At 40.5% G+C, this 13,748-nt stretch overlaps 4 protein-coding genes across 12 annotated transcripts in view; 1 reads left to right on the top strand and 3 right to left on the bottom strand.

Annotated features, from left to right (window-relative positions):
- The window catches only part of LOC116426679 (ubiquitin-conjugating enzyme E2 R2), a 33,763-nt gene extending 31,809 nt beyond the window's left edge, over positions 1–1,954 (top strand). For all 3 annotated transcript variants that reach the window (XM_031975983.2, XM_076368364.1, XM_031975974.2), the window contains 2 exons: positions 56–190; positions 1,543–1,954. In XM_031975983.2, the coding sequence (XP_031831843.1) occupies positions 56–190; positions 1,543–1,765 (358 nt within the window). In that variant the 3' untranslated portion in view covers positions 1,766–1,954. The remainder of the gene's footprint in view (positions 1–55; positions 191–1,542) is intronic.
- Positions 1,955–3,735: 1,781 nt separating this feature from the next.
- Gstcd (glutathione S-transferase, C-terminal domain containing) lies at positions 3,736–6,376 on the bottom strand. Of its 3 annotated transcripts, none has more exons than XM_031977518.2 (2): positions 5,141–6,376; positions 3,736–5,011 (listed from the first exon to the last, which is right to left on the bottom strand). In XM_031977518.2, the coding sequence occupies exons 1-2, from the start codon at positions 6,374–6,376 to the stop codon at positions 4,658–4,660; spliced, it is 1,590 nt and encodes a 529-aa protein (XP_031833378.1). In that variant the 3' UTR covers positions 3,736–4,657. The 3 variants fall into 3 exon arrangements, with proteins under 3 accessions (XP_031833378.1, XP_031833368.2, XP_031833387.2); XM_031977527.2 differs by having other exon boundaries at positions 4,788–5,085; XM_031977508.2 differs by having other exon boundaries at positions 3,736–6,376.
- JTBR (jumping translocation breakpoint protein JTBR) lies at positions 6,273–7,283 on the bottom strand. Its single transcript, XM_031977542.2, has 3 exons — positions 7,035–7,283; positions 6,688–6,921; positions 6,273–6,601 (listed from the first exon to the last, which is right to left on the bottom strand). Exons 1-3 carry the CDS (start codon positions 7,088–7,090, stop codon positions 6,439–6,441), a joined length of 453 nt encoding a protein of 150 aa, XP_031833402.1. The 5' UTR covers positions 7,091–7,283; the 3' UTR covers positions 6,273–6,438.
- Positions 7,284–7,551: 268 nt separating this feature from the next.
- LOC116426705 (OTU domain-containing protein 7B) lies at positions 7,552–11,862 on the bottom strand. Of its 5 annotated transcripts, XM_031976030.2 has the most exons (9): positions 11,622–11,862; positions 11,501–11,543; positions 10,342–10,573; positions 9,843–10,258; positions 9,400–9,768; positions 9,006–9,319; positions 8,764–8,922; positions 8,621–8,693; positions 7,552–8,559 (listed from the first exon to the last, which is right to left on the bottom strand). In XM_031976030.2, exons 3-9 carry the CDS (start codon positions 10,553–10,555, stop codon positions 8,458–8,460), a joined length of 1,647 nt encoding a protein of 548 aa, XP_031831890.1. In that variant the 5' UTR covers positions 10,556–10,573; positions 11,501–11,543; positions 11,622–11,862; the 3' UTR covers positions 7,552–8,457. The 5 variants fall into 5 exon arrangements, with proteins under 5 accessions (XP_031831890.1, XP_031831908.1, XP_031831898.1 ...); XM_031976048.2 differs by lacking the exons at positions 11,501–11,543; positions 11,622–11,862 and adding an exon at positions 10,938–11,471; XM_031976038.2 differs by lacking the exons at positions 11,501–11,543; positions 11,622–11,862 and adding an exon at positions 10,957–11,471.
- Positions 11,863–13,748: the final 1,886 nt, after the last annotated feature.

Below are 13,748 nucleotides of genomic sequence, written 5' to 3'. Positions count from 1 at the left end.
TCCAGGAGAGGCGAAGTCGCTCAAAAACGCTAAACGAGTTCTGGTTTTCGCATAGGACGATCCTGCTGTCGGTGATCTCGCTCCTGAACGAGCCGAATACGTACAGCCCCGCCAACGTGGATGCCTCGGTGATGTATAGGCGCTGGCGCGACTCCAAGGGTCGGGACAAAGAGTACGAAAATATCATAAGGTACGGTAGCATCGATCTATTCCATGTCCTGTCCGCTTCCGTTTGCAACCGATCGATGATCCAAATCGTTCGGCGCCATTGATCCTCTCCAGCCCAGTAATCTTCACTAATTTCACGAGAAGGGTTTCATTATTGGCAACGTTATTAGCGACATTGACACGTTGGTCGCCCAATGGACATCAATACCCCTTACAGTCGAAGAAGTTTGCTTAACACGTCAAACGCCACGCGTTAGACTTTTCGTTCAGGCGCGGCCGGTCCATGCGGACTTTAGGTTCATATTACACGACCGCGCGTGTCGGTCCTTACGCACTGATGTGAGACTAAATATTTTGCTTAGGCGACATCGGTTTTTGTTCACTCAAGGCTTGAAAAAAAAGAATATAATATTTAAAAAAAATTAATGTAGTTTATTAAAGCAGGGTAAACAGAGGTGTGGTTTGCTTGTACATTCATTGCAGAAGGTGCTAACTTTTTGTGTTAAATTCTTTGCCACCTTTGAACCTAATATACGGGAATTATTATTATAACATTGAGAAAACTCCGGTCCTCAAGTCGATATTTCGGCTCGTCCGTCAGTGGTGACGGCCGTGTCTGGGCCTGAACGGAACGACAAGCAAGTCGGGCTGGGCACTTAACGTGTTAAACAGCGAGGAATTAAAAAATCAAGATTCCTTCTAGTAACTGTTCTTCTAACACTATCCACAAGATAGATGATAATTGAGTTTCTAATGACTTACAGTGATATGTTAAAAAAGGATTTTCTTTGAAGCATAGTCCTCTGAGAATAAGTAGATTGCGTTACTCTTTATAATTTGCTGATTTTGGATTGTAATTGCTATTGTTATTAAAAGACCGATTAACCTTCTTGCTTTTGGGTTTCAACATAATTCGCTGCGCTGAACATGCCACCGAGAAAATTAGTTTATAAATCTATGTAAAACGTATTCAGGTGAAATGTGGCGAAATGGAGCTCTGTCCACTGTGAAAGTCGATTAGAGGATAGACCGAATAATTAGCAAAATTTCTTCCACGCTCACGGTCCGTTGATCACAGAAAATTCGAAGTCGGCTTTAGCGAATCGAAAACTAATTGGTCCATTGATACGAAAGATGGTATCATCGGTATCAAAGAAAGTCGGTTAAAGGATAGTCTAAGCGAGTAGCAAAATTTCTTCGTTCACGCCCTGTTTGTCGTACAGAATTCGAAGAATCGAACACAACTTCGCTATTGTTTTGTCCCGGGGCTGTCTAATGCTCGAGAGGGTTTAATGAACGTAAGAGGAGCCCTGAATATCCGGAGCCCCCGGTGATATCGCAGGCGACCGCCATTGTTCTCTACCTCGTTCACAGGAAGCAAGCACAGGCGGCTAAGATGGAGGCGGAGAAGGAAGGCATCGTGGTCCCGGTGACGCTAGAGGACTACTGCATAAAGACGCACGCGAGGCCTGCCGAGCAGCAACTCGACATGACGGACTTCTACGACGACGAGTACGAGCTGGACGACGACGAGAACGATCAATTGAGCGCCAGCGAGTACGAGGACGGGGACGACAGCGGCAACGGGGAGTCGTGATCCATTTCTTAAAAGGGACGACGAAAAGCAAAAAAAACAAGATAAATAAAATAAATGAATAAACTCGAATATTAACAAAACAACAAGAAAAAGCAACAAAAAAAATAAGAATCGCTAATTATTATCAGTTCTGTATAGATTAATAAATTAACGGGCTTCTAAACCGGACGCTCTATCTCTCTATCTCTATCTCTCTGTCTCTCTGTCTTTCACTCTGTATCTCTGTCTCTGTCTCTATTCAGACGTGCCACCTATATAAATTCTTAACATTACGCGTAATCGAAACCACCTCGTTTTCCTCGTTGACCGTTCCATTGTAGCGGACTATCGCGAGCACGAAATATATTTCAGGATGTCGTCAATTACCGCGCCGTTTCCTCGTCCTAACGACGTTTAGGTGAGACGAACGTACAGCGAGAGTTCGTCCCATTTTTAGCGTTCGCCGCCGTCGCCGTCGCCGTCGCCGTCGTCGTCTTCGTCCTCATCCTCGTCGCGCGCGTTCTCTTTTCTTTCTCCTATTTGTTCTACGCTGAATGAGAGATTCGTCTTGCGGTCTTGTGACTTCCGGTTGAACTGTAAAATTCTATTGAATAGAGCGTACGATTGTAACGGCTACACCCTTGAGCGAAGAATGTCGAAATTCTAGGATATTAATCCGTCAGGAAATGCTCGCGTTCACAAGCTGTTTAACTTAAGCAATATACGGGTGTGATGATGATGATGATGATAATGATGATGATGGTGATGGTAATGCTGCTGCTGCTGCTGCTACAGATGATGATGATGATGATGATGATGATGACGGTGATAGAAGTATATACTTCGGTTAGGAACACTGTGCTTGTTTCGTTGTGGTCGGCACGTCTATCTTTTAACTAGGAGAAAGGAATATTGGAAGGAGAAGGACCAATTGATTTACCTCGCTTAGGCGATCGGCCGTGTCGACAAAGTAAAGGAATACAAAGCGAGATGAGAAAAGTAAATAAGTAAATAAATAAATAAATAAATACATAAGCGAATAAAATGGAAAATTTTAAACGATGATTAAAGTACAATGCGACCGGGCTGGCTGAAAGTTGCGCCCGTTGTTATTATCGTGTTCACGCGTAACCAGTTAGGGGGTACATCAATTGATCCTGCGTTTCTCGAGCATGGGACTTACATTCGTAATCAATTGAGAAATCACTCCGTTTCGTGTGAATCATTATTTATGCTGCGAAACCAAAACGGTGGGATGGAAAATTCAAATGTACTGAGCGTGAGAGAAAAGAACAAAAAAACAAGATATAGAGAAGTGAAGGAAGAATGAAAAGAAACAAACTGTCGGCGACGAACTGTCGAGCAATCTTTCGCAGACATCGTCGATGATTTACACTGTGTTTTTGCTCTATGCACCAGTTCTTCTTTTATCGGTGTTTTCGCGTCAGCCACGTGTTAGACGAGATTATTCGCAGCGCAAACATCTGCGGAGATCATAGCTCGTGGACAGCTCATTGGCAGTTTGTTCCTTTATGGTTTCTAGACGTAGAATAACGTTTCTTTGCTATGACCGATATACTTTAAGTTTCAATCTTGATCTGTCATGTTAACGTTGCTGAATCTTTCGACGAGGGACGGACCATGGGCGCGTCCACGGCCCCTCCCTGTTTCATATGCATTGCGTTGCATTCGCAAAGTTTGTTCGGCTTTACAGATATTTGTTCAGATCTCTCGATGATGTTTTCTTTTCTTTTATTTTTTTTTTTTAAGTATTATCTTTCATACGGGGACAGAAGCTTTGTAGGCGAAGTTTTGAATTAAACGTAAGCTTTATCACTTAAGCGAAAAGGGATACTGCCGGGATACAGCTAAAACCGACTTCCGTGGAAGTGTATCCGTTCCCGTACGACTGAAAAAAAAATTGTAAATAGTAAAACGAGACCCGAATCTTTGAAAGGCATAAAAAAGAAAATGTGTAAATGGTACGTACGTCTTTGTCTTCGTTCTTCATTAGCCCGTTCCATGGAATGACCAAAATTTACGTGTTGAAAGTGTTAAATGAAACGAAAACGATGAAAACGACAAAAAAAAGAAAGAAAGAAAGAAAGAAGAAGAGAGGAAAATGATATGAAGAAAAAAGAAATAAAGGCAGAAAGGATATTTAAATTTCAATATATTGTCTGAAGGAAGTATGTACTCAGCGCGCTTTGTAGTGGTTAATAGCGAGAAAAAGTTGAATATCCCCCTAGTTCCTTGACATTATTACGTGGACCTCTTTCGTTTACATGTTTGTTGTCCCTTAGCTACTTAATAATAGACGAAACTGTGTAAGACACCGACGTAAACACTAATCATTTGTATACTTCAATAATTCTTTTTCCCTTTTTTTGTACATACCAATAAAAACAAAAGGCTCTTCGTACAATTATTAATAAAACTAGCGCAATAATAATTACACGATTTTGTCAATGGATTGGGTTGCTGCAACTGAACAAAAAGAAAACAACGTCTTCCCTCTGTTTGGGTAAGTGAGTTTTATTTGCAAAATTTTGTTCATTCATTTAACAAGAATAGTATCCAATTTATTTTTACGCTTAAAACGTTCAGTACAGACTGCGGATCTTTACGCATTCATAGTTTACGTACATTTAAAGTTGTCGTGAAATAAGATAAAAAGAATTGAAGAGATTTTTCTATTTACCAAAGAATTCTGTTCTTTATTTTGGATATTCAATTACATGAGTGCATGAACATCTGCAGTCTAATACACGAAATGATACAAAACAGAAAAGTCGTAGAAAGACGATACAAACAATTCATGTGATTCGTTCGAATGCGTGATATTTAAGTATACAAATCTTGAGTATGAGTTTCGAGACACACTCTTCAGGTATCTTTCCAAATGCAGCACAATTAATCTACACACTCTGTCTTTAACGTTTCTTTTCTAGGGATCCCTACCAATATGTGATTTTTGGGAGTACAAGTCTTTGGTATGAACTTGGACAGATACACCTTATAACCGAACTGCTCGGCTAGAATCTTCCTGTCGGTGTCCACGATCGCCATACATTCGTAACCCTGCTTGGTTTTAACGTTTTTCTCATCATGCGTTTGATCCGCTGCGTGGCTAAGTACCATGTAATTCTCCCGATTCATATCCTTCCTGAAAGCGTTACTCCTTGGATAGGTCAAGTGGTGGCAGTCATGCAGGGATCCGTAGCAACAAGGGCAACAGACGAAACTGGCTCTTCTTCTGATGCACTGCTGTATAACCAAATCAGTCGCGACGCCGCACGCATGCAACGACAGACCGATGTCAAAGTCACCTTTAAAATAATCTAGATTGCATTGGTAAAATTTGACATTTGCCAAGCGTAGTTTCTTCACCCTCACCTTGGCTCTGTTCAACGATTCCTCTTTGTTTTCCAGCAATATAACGGTACAATAAGGCAAAAGGTATGCTAATAGAATACCCAAATGGCCGCTGCCGGAACAGAAGTCCACGATCACGTCTCCTGCTTTCGCCAATTTCATTACAGGTTTGCACATGTTCTCCAACTGTTCCTGTTTTCTTTTCAGTCGCGCTGGTGGCAGGGAACCACCTTCCGGAGTAGCGTCAAATGGTACCGTGGACCAATCTATACTTAAATCGGCGCCAAACGGTTCCAGATCAAGCCTCATCTCTATATTCAAATTTTTAAATAATTCCAATGACTGCTCCACATCATCTTGCCTCGTGTAGATACGGCTTCTCGGTTTATATCGTTTCGGGTCGCTCTTGTACAGACTTTCGTTTGCCACTTTAGGAAGAGTGTAACTATGTTCGTTCGAAGTTTGCTTTTTTACCGATGGTAAACACTCTAAACTGTCGACAATGAATTGATCCTCCATCATTTTTTCATACCATTTAACGGTCAGTGGAAGTAATTCCGGTATCGACTCGCCGGAGAATATAGTTAACAAGATATGCACGCAAACAAATATAATTATATCTGCTAGAGTGATGTATGAGCCTTCAGCATACGTGTGCTCCGGAATGCGCGTCTTGTCCCGCGAAATTCCATTCTCCTCGGCAAACTTTTTAGACATTGTATACTTGTACAGATTGTGCAATCTAACCGGTTGCAGCATGTGGTACTCGAATTTGGCCATGCTAGAAGGCAATTCGTTGCATATCGCATCATCAGCATGTAAAAATTTTAAAGTTAAGATCAAATCTACCTCGCAGAATTTCGTCCAGACACTTGCCTCAGAGCAAGCTGTCAAGCACGAGTCTTTAAATCCTAATAACTTGCGACAATGATGTTCTGGATATTCTGCCGTCACATCCTTAACTATTTGGCGTAAAATCGCGCAGAGACCTGCAATACAGCTTGTCTTGTTCACGATAATGATCGGTAATTCACATGAACTTGCAGAGCTAGGAATTTTATTTGCATCCATCACTGTGTACACAAAAGTGGAAATATCTATTGTGTATGCTCGTTCAAGAGGCTTCTGTTTACTAGGGACCAGTTTAATGCTAATTTTAGAATTGCAATATTTTACAGTAAATAAAGCCACTATAGTCTCTATAGGTGCAAGACACAATTGTGTTAAAGAGTATACTTCCAAATAGATTTCATCCATTTTCTCCAGTTGCCTATAGAACCATAAAGGTGTTGATAAAAGAATAAATTGTTTGAAACTATCTATACACTAGCCCTTAATTGCCTTGCCACTTTCCTTATAATCCTTTGCCTGAGAACATTTTCTCTCCAATAAATACTCAAACAAGAACTAAAGGCCAAAGCAAACATGAATGCTTCAAATTTCCAAAATGCTCTTTCTTCCAACCAAGCTACCCTGTCACAACTGAAGATTACACATCGATAAAATTACAAATTTCAGAGACCTATTCTCAGAATAATATTTTAAAATAATTAAACTCAATTATTTACCTTCTTGTTATTGTTTCGCCACTTTTACATTTCAAAACTTCCTTGTACCTTGCATGAACACAGACATCAATGCTTTTACTTGCTAATTCAAAAGCAGAACAAGGATGACATTCTGAGGTTATCTCGTAGTCGTCGCCGGACAAACATGTTGTACTATTTTCATAATTTTCCAAGTAAAGTTTATTAGGGTTATCTGTCCAATGGCTCTCAACAATTAGCACTAAAACTGTTAACCTGCAACAAAAGTATAAGTGTAATATTCTATTAGCACTTTACAGGGTTTTAATATCGTTAATCATTTCGTGCGAGAAGCTGTTAAAAAGAGCTATAAGAATTGATAAACTAACCCTCCTAATAGTGTGATGGCAATTAACATTCGTTTTTTCGTACACAACTCGATCATTTCGATGCACACTACTTCGTGAAGCTTCACTTTCTTGTCAAGTTACGTGACCCATCAGAAAAATTAAACGTATACGAGTAAGTTGAAGGATAATAACATCCAACTCACTTTTGAAGTAAACACTGTTCCTGTTAAATAAGTCTTATACTTCATGATGATAACACGTGTTTCATCAGCAACGGTTTGTTGTAGATTTTTACCGCTAGATGGCATAAAAACTGCAGTAAAGTTCGGCTAGCTGCTCAATTTGTGTCGCACAGGTAATCTTCGTATAATACTGTAATACTTCAATACAATATTACTCGTATACTACTATATGCTAAGTTTGTGGCATTGATAATTTCCTATTTTGTTGCTACACTCATTTTTTACTTACAACTTTGTTATTTTTAAGAGTTGAAATTAAAAGTAAGGTGCACATGTAAATAAAAAATCAAAGAAACAATCGGAAGGCGAACGTAATAGAAAAATATGTTTTATTTTTCACACAGCTTTACATGAACAATAATTTTGCCAACAGGCATCAAGATTATACATACTAAACAATTTAAATATCACTTTAACACTTCAAGATCGCGCTTTTCTAAATAATCCCATTTCACAAAGCAAATGATCAAGCAAAGCGCGATCAATTCATACAAAGCATTATATTAAAAGCGGTGGAGGTAGTTGCGAGGGAAAACAGATTATCCATCGCAGCATTGAAGATCGAGTATTATCATCGTGATCATGAGTGGTACCTTTTTATCATTAATCGTATTAATCCTGCGCGACAAAAGGCACATACACAAAATTGTCATAAATTATTTATCTCTTGTGAAAATACTGACTCATCGTTATTTCAAAATATAGTTTTATCTCTTGAAACTGATCTAATGTATAAGCTACACATGAAAGGCATTTAGTGTGTGTATGTGTATATTAGTCGAAGAAAGGGAGAGGGGGAGAGAGAGGGAGAGAGAGGGGGAGAGAGAGAGAGAGAGAGAGAGAGAGAGAGAGAGAGAGAGAGAGAGAGAGAGAGAGAGAGAGAGAGAGAGAGAGTGAGAGTGAGAGTGAGAGTGAGAGTGAGAGTGAGAGTAAGAGTGAGAGTGAGAGTGAGAGTGAGAGTGAGTGAGTGAGTTAAACCCTGTACATTTGATATGCTTTTTAAAGTGATCGATACCAATGATTAAAAACAACATACATAGATGATAAAAAAAAACAGTTGAATCAGTACAGCAGGGGAAGAAGAATATTTGACAAGACGAACAAGTTTTCTTCATCTTCAGTTTAAGATGGCTAGTGTTAGGTCTAAATCTGATTATAGACGATTTCATACGGATAATATTAAAGAGTTATTATTGTCATGTGTCGCTGAGTCAAATTCCTCAACGGTAACGCCGATTAGCCCAACACTGTGAACAATAGTAATCATTCTCCGCCGAACCGAAGAATTGACATTGTCCGTTACGACATTCTTTGACAATAGCCTGAAATTAACCGTGAATTATTCAACCTCATACTTAAGCGAGACCTTCATTTAACACATACCCCTAAACTGTTACTGTTCCATCGTTGTGGCCCCGGTTTCTCGGATGACGTTTGGTCTTTGTAAAAGGTAGACCTGTGAACGACATTCATTAGAGAATTCATTGATGATAGCCAAAAGAAGTTCATTATGTAGTTTTGCATACCTCGAAAGATAAAGTGTACGATCCTTATTTGGATTAGTAGGCAACAGTTTGTTAACGCTCGCGTGACTTCCTCGATCGCTGGCAGTGTAAAATTTTGATTTACCAGCGCCGTAATTCATTTCACTACCAGTCTCGTCAACTTTATGATCCTGCAGGTATCTATAACGTATTATATTCGTTACGAAATTATATATACATACATATTTGTTTTAGTATCACTGTAGAAAAAGTTAATGTGAAACCTTGCATGAGCACATTGAAGATAATTCTGAAGCATTTGATCCACGTACTGATGACGTCTACTTCTAATCCTTATACATAACAAACCTTCGGTCGGAAGTCCAGCCACCGTTGCTGGCGGGCTCTTTGGTCTCTTTGTTGTAGGCCATAGTTTTTTACTAACCGATTTACCGATAGATCCAAACTGTTTAGCAACACCCAGCAATTGTTTTGCTGTTTTAGATAATGAACCATCAGTATCGGTTAATCTTTCAATTTCTTCTGAAGTAAAATTTTGGTATTCACAGTCTAAGTACTCTCGTAATAAGATTTCCATCTAAATATAAGTTTTGTGTAAATGCATATTCGTAACCAAAAGGTGCAATTATGCTTCCAGTAAATAGTAGAACTAATTACCGTATCTTGTCGGCATGTTAAGTCACGAGACCCTTCATGCCAATCCCAGTCAGGTCCCGGATCTACCGCAAATAAAACGGGTAATAATTGACCTGTGTCTGGGTCTACTAAAGGTATGCTAACGCCTTCGCTGCAACGGTCGTCAAAATCACTCGAACCGTCGACAATAACAAGGGGAGAGAAGTGAGCAGAATGATATGCTAAAAGCAATGGAGTTCTATGACAACGAGATGGAGGTACTTCTAACGGGAGGTAGACACCCCCAAACGGAATTGGGGCTAAAGCTACACCTTCTGCATCCTTCAACATAGTCTCTGCTATAACTATAATAGGTCTCTTTAAAGCATGAGCCAAAGCTAACACGTGTACCTAAAAAAGTTGCACAACTGTTAGTGTTTCAAGAAGCTAGAACATACTATAAGAGAACAAGAAATGTTTCATACTTCTTCTAGACTTTGATATGAAGTTGCTGTTTGGTTTCTGAAAAGAGGAGAAGCCATATCTACAATGGTTTGCCATTCTGTCAACCATTCTGCCTCTGTATAAGATAATCCTGCAGCAGCATTTAAATCCATTTGCCTCCATTTCCATCTTCTAAACAAAGCATGTCTATACTCTCCTTTGGCTAAAGTATTATGCAATGCTTCCCTCAATGTAAGAAGCCTGTCATGAAAACCCCACATGCCTAGAGATGCTGCATGAAGAAGACAATTGCCATCTCCAGATGTTGCTAAAGGCCAAAGGACTCTGTTACTTCCATTTTTACCACCGCACCACCAATTCAAACGACCGGCAGCTTCCAAAGAAGTCAAACATCCTCCCTCGATCAGATCTTTCTCCAAAAATTGACGAAATGAATCTAGATAGAATTTTTTATTAAATCAACAACATAGAAAGAGATGGTGTAATCACAATTCATGTGATACAGTCCATGCAAAGTACCTGGATAAACAGTTAGATCAGGAAGAGAGAATGTAAATTCTGGAGTATCTAATGATCCTATCTGTGATCGAGCATAAGAAACAATGGCTGCATTTTCGGTTGCTCTAGATATACCTCTAGCCAATTTCTTTGTAGCGCCACTTCCATTTTCCAACGTGCTATTAGAAGTTGACTCTTTCTCCAAACCATCATACGGGGATAGCCCTACGTTCATCACCCTGCCTTAATATATCTGTAAACCAATATTTCATTTAATTCTCATGATAATTAATGTCTAATGGTCATATGGATACATCTAACAGTAAAAAGCAATGAATTCAACAGTATATTACTTCACAGCAATAAGACAATATACTTAACATCATTGCATAAATAATAAAATTAAAACCAAGACCATAGAGAATTTACATACTACATAATGAATACAATTATCAACATCAACAGCTACAAATAATCAATGCTGACAGCAAAGCAATCCAATTCTCGAGATTACGAAATATCGAAAGCAATTAAATTCAGAAATATGCAGATGCACGATTGCGTGTACACTGTGTATATGCGAATACATGTATCATCTATGCGTTTCATCTATGCACCTATATTGAATGCAGTTACCGAAAAAGTGCAAACCTTGGCCCGTATATTAAATTAGAGCAACGAAATATGGTGGCGGAGCGTTGTTAAATGGTACTTTAATTGGCTTGCGACGCACGATCCGTTCGTACGTTTTCTCATATTTCGTATTACAGCGCCCGTACCGAAGCCACTCCGCGGAAGGCTATCCGCGACGTATCGAGTAAGACTAAGAATCTGTTTGCACAGACTATGATATAAACACAACATAACCTAGACCACGGCAGCCTCGAAACTGCGGTCGAGTAGGAGGGCGGGAAGCGAATTATTATTGTTGCGCACAGAAGTCACCGTGAAACTTTAAACCGGTCACATGTCAACGAGACGAGGAGTACACCGTTCTTATTTACGCAGTACCGTGCCTGCCCACCAGCGGACAGTTCACGCGACCACGGTAGCGTGATCAGTTTGGTAAATTCAAGAAAACCATTCGCAGCTAATTGTCCCCCCTCATGATATGCACATCGGCAACCGACGGTTGCTAGAAATGCATTTGACCTTGAAAGTATGCGACACGCGTACACACCTATCCACCCACACCGACAAATGCCGCTCTTATACAGGGTGATCTGAAATTGTCAATAAATATTACGCTATTTATAGATTCTCGAGTTTCTGCTCTTTCGCGTGAAATAAATAGAACATACTTGACACAAGTACCATCAGACAGCTCCAAATGAACAATTCCAGATTTGTTCGCCTCACAGTCTCTGAAATGCGAGGAGGATATTTGATGACGTTTCCATGTGAAATCATTAAACAAACGTATTTATCCGTAGACGTTCGAAAATAATGGTCGCAGCCTGTCCAAACAAATTTCACTGCCAGGCACAAGCGAAAATTGGCAAAACGATGGAGAAGTCTAATTCACCGATTCGATATTTAAATTCTAGATGGCGGAACGTGCAGTGGCATCTAACGCCCTCGCGAACGAAATGTCACATACTTAAGGTACTGTAGGTACCTACATATCTTAGTAGGTATTAAGATACCTAGTAAACCTCGGTGACAATTTCTTCTTCAACTTCCGTTATACAAAATTAAAGCCAAAGTATGCACCCCAACGTGTAAATATCCAATTAAAAAAGAATCACACTAACACAATAAAAATACCAACGTAACGTCGGATCAGTAGAAAACAACCTTATCGAGGGTGTAACTATCAAGTAAGTGGTGCCACGGGTAGTGACTAACGCGTGTTATTTTATCGATCGAGATTTCGTATACATAACAATACTTTTTGCAAATCATTTAAAATGTTATCCCTCTGCAAATAAAGTAACAACGTAAGATAGATCAAGATCGTAACAGGAGCTAAGGAAAATAAGAATTTCATTTCTTATTATCCCTGCAACGTCCAAAAGATTCTATATAAATACGCGTATATTCTAAAATAAATATATGAAAACGGAATCATTCATGCGTCATCTTAAAAAACAATTCTTTTAGACTTTATACATTTCACAAAGAATTAAATTGCACCGTAATATACAGAGTGTCTCAACAATTGCAGTACAATCCAAATGAAGATGCTCTTTCATTCGAAAGCTAAGTCCAAAGTACTCTAACAAGTTTTCCTTTTTAACGAGTAAGCTTCTACAAGTTCTCTGATACACTCAGAAACCACAATAAATAAACCCAATTACAAATACTCAAACGAATCAACCAACTCTTCTCAAGCTTCATGTTCGGTTTCACCCAAAATGGAATGTCATACAACAAAATTCCATTTCTCGCTATCGCATCATCATTTTCAATCTCGTCATTCTTAATCGTCGTGTACCCTAAAAGCACCGTACAGTCCGTGCAGAAACCTCTCTGTAGCGTGGCTCGTGGAAACCAGAAGGCGATTAATAACGGAGACAGTCCTCGACACTGCTGTGACGGGTAAGGTTCGTAAACGGTGGCAGGGCGAAACGGTCGCGTCCGTCGGTTGCGCGGTGTGGCGGAGGGACGGCCGTAGTAAATTATCGGGAAATTAACAGCGTCGAGGTGGGTCTCGGGTACGGCCAATGAAAAATAAAAAAGAAACCGGTTGAATGCGTGAAGTGAGCTTTCGTTGCTGGGTGGGAGCGAGAGGGCGAGACGGGGTTGAGAGCGGCGCGAGTGAGAGAGAGAGCGCGAGGCGGACATATATGGTCGCGGGGTCCGAGAAGCTCTCAGGTTACGCCGACGGCGCTAACCGTTTTCACGATGATGCTCGCTATCTTCGTCGTTCCCTCCCTCTCTTGTCTTTCTCTTTCTCTATCCTCGCTCCCTCGGCTAGAGCTTTTCTGACGGCGTCCTTCTCTGACCAATTGGTTCGTCGATTGTCTCGCTCTTTCACGCGGGAACGGGGATATAGGCGTCCTCGTCGCGCCACGACCAAAAATATCGATGGTCGAGCACCAGTCACGGGTGAGAATGACAGGGAACGATGCGGACGTTGTTGGTGCGACCAGGATGAAACGGCGAGAGGGAAACGCGGCGAGGCGCGTCGTCGTGACGACGCGACGCGCGCGAGAACGGGTGAGGTTCCCGTTATTTCGAGATTATCGGGGATTGCCTGCTTTTTGGAATCGTGCCGATCGTCTCATCTCCACTCTCGATATCGAGTCAGATTCCCAATCTCGCGATACGCCAGCTAACAGAATTTTGTTCGAGCTGCCGACTTCTTTCTGCGACTCGTTCGCGTGGAAAGCCGTGGATAGCGGGGTCATGGGAGAGATGTTCGGTTTTGTACAGGTAACTGTGCAAGGATTCAAGAATGATGTCCGATTCCCGTTTTTTTTTCA

The sequence above is a fragment of the Nomia melanderi genome, chromosome 6, assembly GCF_051020985.1.
Source record: "Nomia melanderi isolate GNS246 chromosome 6, iyNomMela1, whole genome shotgun sequence".
Taxonomy (NCBI): domain Eukaryota; kingdom Metazoa; phylum Arthropoda; class Insecta; order Hymenoptera; family Halictidae; genus Nomia; species Nomia melanderi.
The sequence above is the reverse complement of the archived record's forward strand: the minus strand, read 5'-3'. Positions and strand labels throughout refer to the sequence as shown.

Coding starts and splice junctions, on each gene's coding strand:
- LOC116426705 (XM_031976030.2), bottom strand. CDS start 10,555: ATGAACGTAGGGCTATCCCCGTATGATGGTTTGGAGAAAGAGTCAACT. Junction 10,259..10,341: donor TGATCTAACTGTTTATCCAG/GTACTTTGCATG, acceptor AATTCTATCTAG/ATTCATTTCGTCAATTTTTG. Junction 8,694..8,763: donor CGTACACTTTATCTTTCGAG/GTATGCAAAACT, acceptor TGTCGTTCACAG/GTCTACCTTTTACAAAGACC.
- Gstcd (XM_031977508.2), bottom strand. CDS start 6,376: ATGGATGAAATCTATTTGGAAGTATACTCTTTAACACAATTGTGTCTT.
- JTBR (XM_031977542.2), bottom strand. CDS start 7,090: ATGATCGAGTTGTGTACGAAAAAACGAATGTTAATTGCCATCACACTA. Junction 6,922..7,034: donor GCCATCACACTATTAGGAGG/GTTAGTTTATCA, acceptor CTTTTGTTGCAG/GTTAACAGTTTTAGTGCTAA. Junction 6,602..6,687: donor GGCGAAACAATAACAAGAAG/GTAAATAATTGA, acceptor TGTAATCTTCAG/TTGTGACAGGGTAGCTTGGT.